Genomic DNA, 8225 nt, shown 5'->3' on the forward strand with positions numbered 1-8225 from the left:
CCTAAAGAAAGCTAATCACAGGTTTGTAGTTTTGGGTTGCTGCCCTGGTGCAAATTAACAGTGTAATGATGGTATTAATTTATTATCATGGGCCTCTTGTAAAAGTTCTATCTCCCTATCTTTCTTAAAATTAGTATCTGCACCATATGTTACTTTATCCACTTACATTTATACACAGGGGGAGAAGCAACCCTGTGTGGCACAAGCCTAATACTTGAATGATGTGTCCAAAACATATAGTCCCAAGGTCCAATTGAGTTCACAGTCCTTATCCAGCTTTTACTTCTATCCCCTCAAGTCCGAATCACAATATCTAAAACAAAAGCCAATGCCAAAGTCACGGGATCAGACAAACAAAAATATAGGGTAATATTGCTTTAAATATGTCACCACCTTCTGTGCTCAAAGGATTTGGTTAACTCCATCACAATGTTTGTAAATCTTGTCCTTTTGGGAACTGACCTCAGTAAAATGACCATCTTTTCAAGCCAGAGTGGTTAAATGGACTTGGAAACTCTTTGCAGCATTCTATCCTTGTTCCCTCCAGTGATGTCACCAGCCTTACGCGTTTTGTCTGCGACTTCCTCAGATTCTTACATTAATTCCATTATCATGGTTATATTGCTTCTGTAGGAATATTTATTTTAATAATTAGTTCCTTAATTAAAATATCCATTCATCTTTGTACCTTATGTAGGGGATCAGAGAAATTCTCCTGTTTTTCTGTCTGTGACATCATCCAGCCCAGTTCCAGGCCAGAAAGCCATCTGATTCGCTGGGCACCCCAGTGCATCCTTGGGAGAGAGGGAGTGCCTGACTTTGGAGGTGAAAGGTGCCACTGGCGAGATTGATCCTGCTGCAGAGCTGCCTGTAATCTCCAGTGTGACTGCCTCTGATAGCACCCCAGTGAGTGAGCCCCCCAAGGGAGGATACTGGCAAGGATACAAGGATGGGGCCCCAATTTGGAGCCCATGACTAAGTTCTTGAGGGGTGCAAAATGCGTAGGGTAGATGGAGATGCTAATATACTTTTAATTTTTCTACAAATAAAATTATTTTTTTAACTGAATTCCTTTGGTCCTGTGGATCCGTTTTGAGTGCTGGTCAAGAGGCCTATGGAGGGACCCTGGGACAGGTGGAGCGGAGTAAGGCATGACTTAGGGGACGAATAGGAGATTAAGGGGAGGTCTTAATGGGGCATTGTGGGGATAGTAGGCAGGTCCGAGCCTTGAGCTGAAAAGTGCGGGAGAGCAGTCTTACCTTTGGCAGAAGCAAGGGAGCAGTGTTTCCCGCCCGCCCTATGGGAAGGTAGGGTTACCATGTTGCGGATTTGGCGGTCTGGGGCTGCCTTAATAGGTAGCCAAATAAGGGGGGATGGAGTCTTAAGGTGAGATTGGCCTGGGGCTAGGCTTAGGGGCAAGGAGGCACAGTAAGTGAGAAAACAGGACAGAGGCTTGCTTAGTCTGGAGAATGGGTTGATTATGAAGAGTAATGTGAATGCATTATAAGATACTGTTAAATGTTATGCAGCCTTAAGCGGTTAAATGTTATGCAGCCTTAAAGGACCAGTAACACAATTTTTTATAATTTGAAAAAACGAAAGTATATACATAACTTACCTACAATATGCTGATCTTTCCTGCTGTTAGGGTAAGAGGTTGGAGAAATCGCAAACCGGCACTGTCCCACGGCGTCCAAGGGGTCTCCGCCATCTTCTTCCTTGTTCTTCTTCATCTGCTGTACGTGCGCGCTGCTGTGGCTCTCTTCCGGGACCGACTTCCGGTTTCGTGACGTCACTTCCGGAAGTGACGTCACTTAGCAACCGAGGAGTCTTCAGATGGCGTCGGTAGTGCGGCTTCATTTCCCAGCTGCATCTCCAAGGGAACGGACGTCTTTTGGCTGCTCTCTCTTCACTGCTGACAGGAACACGCTGCTGACAGGAGGAACACGCTGCTGACAGGAGGAACACGCTGCTGAATCTTTACGCAGGACTTGCTTCACTTTTGGGTCATCTGATCTGAGGTCTGTTATTTTGGTCCTGATCTGAGGTCTGTTATTTTGGTTCCACAGAAAGGGGGGGGGGGCGTCTGGTCTGGGGTCTGATTTTATTATTGCTACATATAGCAGGGGGGCCGCCTGGTCTGGGGTCTGGATTTATTATTGGTACATATAGCAGGGGGGATACCTGGTCTGGGGTCTGTATTTATTATTGGTACATATAGCAGGGGGGGTACCTGGTCTGGGGTCTGTATTTATTATTGCTGCAATAAAGCTGGGGGGATACCTGGTCTGGTTTTATTATTGGTACATATAGCAGGGGGGATACCTGGTCTGGGGTCTGTATTTATTATTGGTACATATAGCAGGGGGATACCTGGTCTGGGCTCTGTATTTATTATTGGTACATATAGCAGGGGGATACCTGGTCTGGGGTCTGTATTTATTATTGGTACATATAGCAGGGGGGTACCTGGTCTGGGGTCTGTATTTATTATTGCTGCAATAAAGCTGGGGGGATACCTGGTCTGTATTTATTATTGGTACATAAAGCAGGGGGATACCTGGTCTGGGGTCTGGTTTTATTATTGGTACATATAGCAGGGGGATACCTGGTCTGGGGTCTGTATTTATTATTGCTGCAATAAAGCAGGGGGGATACCTGGTCTGGGGTCTGGTTTTATTATTGGTACATATAGCAGGGGGGATACCTGGTCTGGGGTCTGTATTTATTATTGCTGCAATAAAGCAGGGGGGTACCTGGTCTGGGGTCTGGTTTTATTATTGGTACATATAGCAGGGGGGGGTACTAATAGCTGCATAGAGTGGGGGGCACATCGTTACTGCAGTAGATAGGGGGGCTATGTGGTCTGATATTACTATTATTAGTGCATACATTGGGGCCACATGCATTGTATTGCAGACATCCTATTAGTGTATGTGGTGAGATGCCACATGTCTGGGGCCCTCTAATCCTCTCATTGTCTGGGTTCTGATGATACAATAGTATATGTCACAGGTGTCTACAGGTCTGGAGCCCTCTAATCCTCTCATTGTCTGGGTTCTGATGATACAATAGTATATGTCACAGGTGTCTACAGGTCTGGGGCCCGCTAATCCTCTCATTGTCTGGGTTCTGATGATATTGTCATTGCCTTTAGCTATTGCTAATTTGGGCCATGGTCTGGGGTCTATTTACTATTATTTACTGATAGCTTTATAGAGCTGAGGCCACAGGGTCTGGGGGTCTGCTTTTTATTATTGGTACATATAGCAGGGGGGCCACCTGGTCTGGGGTCAGTATTTATTATTGGTACATATAGCAGGGGGGGTACCTGGTCTGGGGTCTGTATTTATTATTGCTGCAATAAAGCTGGGGGGATACCTGGTCTGGTTTTATTATTGGTACATATAGCAGGGGGGATACCTGGTCTGGGGTCTGTATTTATTATTGGTACATATAGCAGGGGGATACCTGGTCTAGGCTCTGTATTTATTATTGGTACATATAGCAGGGGGATACCTGGTCTGGGGTCTGTATTTATTATTGGTACATATAGCAGGGGGGATACCTGGTCTGGGGTCTGTATTTATTATTGCTGCAATAAAGCTGGGGGGATACCTGGTCTGTATTTATTATTGGTACATATAGCAGGGGGGGTACCTGGTCTGGGGTCTGTATTTATTATTGCTGCAATAAAGCAGGGGGGGTACCTGGTCTGGGGTCTGGTTTTATTATTGCTGCAATAAAGCAGGGGGGATACCTGGTCTGGGGTCTGTTTGTTCTTTACACATTTTATAAATAATTTTCTATGTTGTGCTTATAGGGATTGGATACTTCATCTGAATCGCTCCACCTAGATCGCTTTGCTTGGATCGTCTTCACAGATCGAATCTGTTGCATCTTCCTGACTTCAACTTGGATCGCTTCACTTCTACTATTATTGGATACATTGGGAGGGGGGGGGGCACCTGGTCTATAACTGATAACTGTTCTTCACACAATTTGTGGTTTATATATCAATATAATTTTCTAAATAAGTTTCTGCATTGCAGCTCACTGGGATTTGATTGCTTCTTCTGGAACGCTTCACTTGGATCACGTTACTTGGATCATCTTCACAGATCGAATCGGTTGCATCTTCCTGGTTTCCAGAGTACCTTTGACAATCAACTCTGCATCAATTTCGGGTCCCCACTGATCTGAGGTCTGTTATTATGGTACCATTTGTGTGATAGGCATTCATTCGAATTGATGTATTTCATCCAGTCTGGGGTCAGCCGCTAATATTATAGGATACAATGGTGGGGGTCTGCTATAACTAAAGGCATCACTTACTAATAATATATTATATTGTTCTTTACACATTTTACTAGTGTTTTATTTGGGGGGGGCATGGTACGGGTCTTCTATAAGTATATGTGCCTTACTTACTGATAAATTTTGTCGTTTACACATTTTGTGGTATATATCTCAATAACCTTTTCTGAATACATTTCTATATTGCACTCCCAGGGATTGGATTGCTTCTTCTGGATCACTTCGTCTGGATTGCTTCTTCTGGAACGCTTCACTTGGATCGTGTTACTTGGATCATCTTCGCAGATCGAATCGGTTGCATCTTTCCAGGTTTTCTTTGACAGTCAACTGGACTTCACTTTTGGGTCCCCTCTGATCTGAGGTCTGTTATTTTGGTACCACTTGTGTGATGGGCATTTCTTCGAATTGATGTATTTCATCAGGTCTGGTGTCAGCCGCTACTATTATAAAATATACTGGGGGGGGTCTGCTGTAACTAAAGGCTTCACTTACAAATAATAAATTATATTGTTCTTTACATATTTTGTGGTAAATATATCAATAAAATGTTATAAAAGACACAATGAACTGCGTTTTACTAGTGTGTTTTTTGGGGGAGGGGCTGCTACTACTTACATTCTTTGGAGGGGGTGGAACATAGTCTGGGATCTGTTATTACTGTAATGGGGCCAAAGGTCTGGGGTCTGCTACAATTATTATTATTTCATACATGGGTGGGACCCATGGTCTGGGGTCTGCTATAACAATAAGTACATCACTGATGTAAAAATATTACTGATAAATGTTATTGTTCTTTACACATTTTCTTGTAAATATACAGTATAATGTGTTTTACTAGTGTTTTATTATCAACACAAGGGAGGAGTCAAGGCAGAGATTATCGGGGTCACTTCCACATGGTGCAAGTGCATGGGTACACCGTTGTAGGTGTATACTATAACAATGCTGATTTTGGGTACATGCTTATATAGATTTTTTTTTTCCTTAGTAGAAATCATGCCCAGCTGCATTGTGAGTGGCTGCTCTCACTGCAGTGGCAAAAAGTCCTCTAAAGGCATCATAATGCACACCTTTCCAGTATGTCTAATGAAGATTAAAAGGTGGCTTCGTCAGATCGCACTACATACAAATCAAGATTTTGGTGAGATTGACGGATTTGCCCAAACGATATTGGATAACAAGAAAGTGAGTTCTTATCGTGTATGCAGTGATCACTTTAGTAATGAAAGCTATAAAGTGATAGGCAAGAGAAGATCACTAAAACCTGATGCCGTACCAAGCATTTTCAAAATATCAAGTTACAATAAGCACCAAAAGAATAACTCCTCTTCAGTTTGTGATCAACCCTCACTATCAGCCACACACTCTTCTTCAGTTTGTGATCAACGCTCACTATCAGCCACGCACTCTACTTCAGTTTGCGAACAACCGCTACTAACCTCCACACAAGTTAAAATGGTTGATGCCAGCACAGGCACCGAAGCACATCTTTTCCAAATGGATAAAGCGGTACAATGGCCAGAATATGAGTTCAACACAGAAGGAGAGGAGTGGAAGGTTGAACATGATCATATCTATGACACACGTCCAAGAATACTACAATCAACCCCAATGAAAAGGTTTAGAAATTCCCAGCCATTAGTGAATGTTGGCTCCTTGCATGACACTGCAATGTCACCAAACCTTCACAGCTCTGTACACGAAGACCTAAGTTGTACAGTAACATCAAAGTGCTCCACAGCTTCTGACCCAGAATATGTTCCAGACACAGATGAGTGTAATGAATTTTCAGTAACTGACACATCAACTGTTATTGAAGAAGATGAGCAGAGCTTTGTGAAAGAACGGAAATTTATTGTTTTTGAGTCTTGTCTTGATTCTTTGATCAGAAAGATATCCTGCAGTGTTGTGTGCAACAATCAAGATATTTGCAATGCTCCGTTCATAGAAATTAAAAAACATTCACAAGGCACATTTGTTTCAGTGTCAGTCGTTTGCCTGAATGGACACACCTACACCTTGTGGAAAAGTCAACCTTGCATCGGAAGAATTGCAGTTGGAAATGTTTTAAGTTCAGCTGCAATATTATACAGTGGCTGCAATTTTTATAAAGTCAGAGAAATGTTTGATTTATTGGGGCTTGGATTTATATCCCATAATACATACTACAGATACCAGCGTGAGTTACTTTTTCCAGTTATTGATGTGCACTGGCAGCAAGAACAAAGGAGATTACATGATGCATTCAGTGGCATAAAGTTGTGCCTTGCTGGTGATGGACAATGTGACAGCCCTGGTTACAGTGCCAAGTATTGTGTGTACAGTTTTATGGAAGTGGACACAAAGAGAATAGTGGACTTCGAGGTTGTTCAGGTAACAGAAGCCAAGACTTCTGCAGCTATGGAAAAACTTGCATTCACAAGGTGCTTGAACAGGTTATTGGCTCAATCATATAAAGTTACTGCAATAGCAACAGACCGTCATTCAGGAATTATTAAAATAATGCGTGAGATCTACAAAGACAAAGGCATCGCACATGAGTTTGATATGTGGCATTATGCCAAGAGTTTGAAGAAACGCTTGGTTGCTGCAAGCAGAAAGAGAAACTGTTCTGCTATAGCTGAATGGATCCCAGCAATAACAAACCATCTGTGGTGGTCATCCAGCAAATGTGATGGTGACTTATGTATGATGCGCGAAAGGTGGCAATCGGTTGTTCTGCACATAACAGATCAGCATGAATGGGATCATGGAAGAAAGTACCATGCATGCTCACATAAAGAATACACAGATGAGGAGCGAAGTCTGCGACCATGGATAGAAAAAGACTCTCAAGCCTATTTATCCCTGGCTGAAGTAGTCCTGTCAAAGACAATGACAAAGGACTTTGAGCACATGACAACATTTCGCCACACTGGAGCATTGGAAGTATATAACAGCTTTTCCCTAAAGTACCGGTCTAAAAGAATCCATTTTACAATGGATGGAATGGAGGCCCGCACGAAGCTTGCAGCTCTAGCCCATAATGCAAATGTGCATAGACCGCAAGCTCGTGTCCGATTGCCCAGTGAGGGAGGGGACACTGTAGGTTCACTTCGACATAGACTTGTGTTTCCCAAATTCAAAAAGAAATGGGTTGCTAAAGCACTATATGAGCCCACAACCAATGCACATGTATTTCCAATGTTGGTGGATGTGCTCAGATTACTGGAGGGCAAATTGACCCATAGTTGGGATCCCAGAAACAGCACCATGCCGGTCAACATTGCAACAGAAGAGAGACCAGATAAAAGTTTGACTGTTCAGCATCATTTGTCAAGATTTCAAAACTGATGCATGTTCTAGTGAATGTAACATTACTTGTGAATTGTAATTGTTGCTAAGCGATGTTTGTAATGTGTTCCAGTGTACTTTATGAAACCTGTCTTATAACGATCTAAGCACCCCCTGTTGTAAAAAAAACTGTATGATAAAATGTAGACCCCTGACCCTGTATATGCCAGCTGTATGCACTAATAAAATTAGCAGACCCTGTAGCCCAAAGCACTTTGCAGACTTAGTAACAGCTGACCCCCCCCCAACGGTCTGTGCACTTATAGTAACAGCTGACCCCCCCCCCAACGGTCTGTGCACTTATAGTAACAGCTGACCCCCCCCCAACCTCTGCCGCTAATGGTAAATGAACAGTACTTGTGAAATGTAATTGTTGCTAAGCGATGTTTGTAATGTGTTCCAGTGTACTTTATGAAACCTGTCTTGTAACGATCTAAGCACCCCCTATATGATAAAATGTAGACCCCTATGTTCCCAACTGCATTTTAGGAAACTTCTGTTACAAATACTTGTGTGTATCTATGTCCACTTTATCATGTTGTTTGAGTAAAAGAAGAACAAAGAACTAATGTTTG

The 8225-nt window shown here is 42.8% G+C and overlaps 1 protein-coding gene across 1 annotated transcript; it reads left to right on the plus strand.

The window, feature by feature from the left end:
* Positions 1-3733: 3733 nt before the first annotated feature.
* Positions 3734-7931, plus strand: LOC121400505. The gene is made up of 2 exons (XM_041583713.1): positions 3734-4204; positions 4513-7931. Exon 2 carries the CDS (start codon positions 5260-5262, stop codon positions 7648-7650), a length of 2391 nt encoding a protein of 796 aa, XP_041439647.1. The 5' UTR covers positions 3734-4204; positions 4513-5259; the 3' UTR covers positions 7651-7931.
* Positions 7932-8225: the final 294 nt, after the last annotated feature.

The sequence above is a fragment of the Xenopus laevis genome, chromosome 2S, assembly GCF_017654675.1.
Source record: "Xenopus laevis strain J_2021 chromosome 2S, Xenopus_laevis_v10.1, whole genome shotgun sequence".
Lineage (NCBI taxonomy): Eukaryota > Metazoa > Chordata > Amphibia > Anura > Pipidae > Xenopus > Xenopus laevis.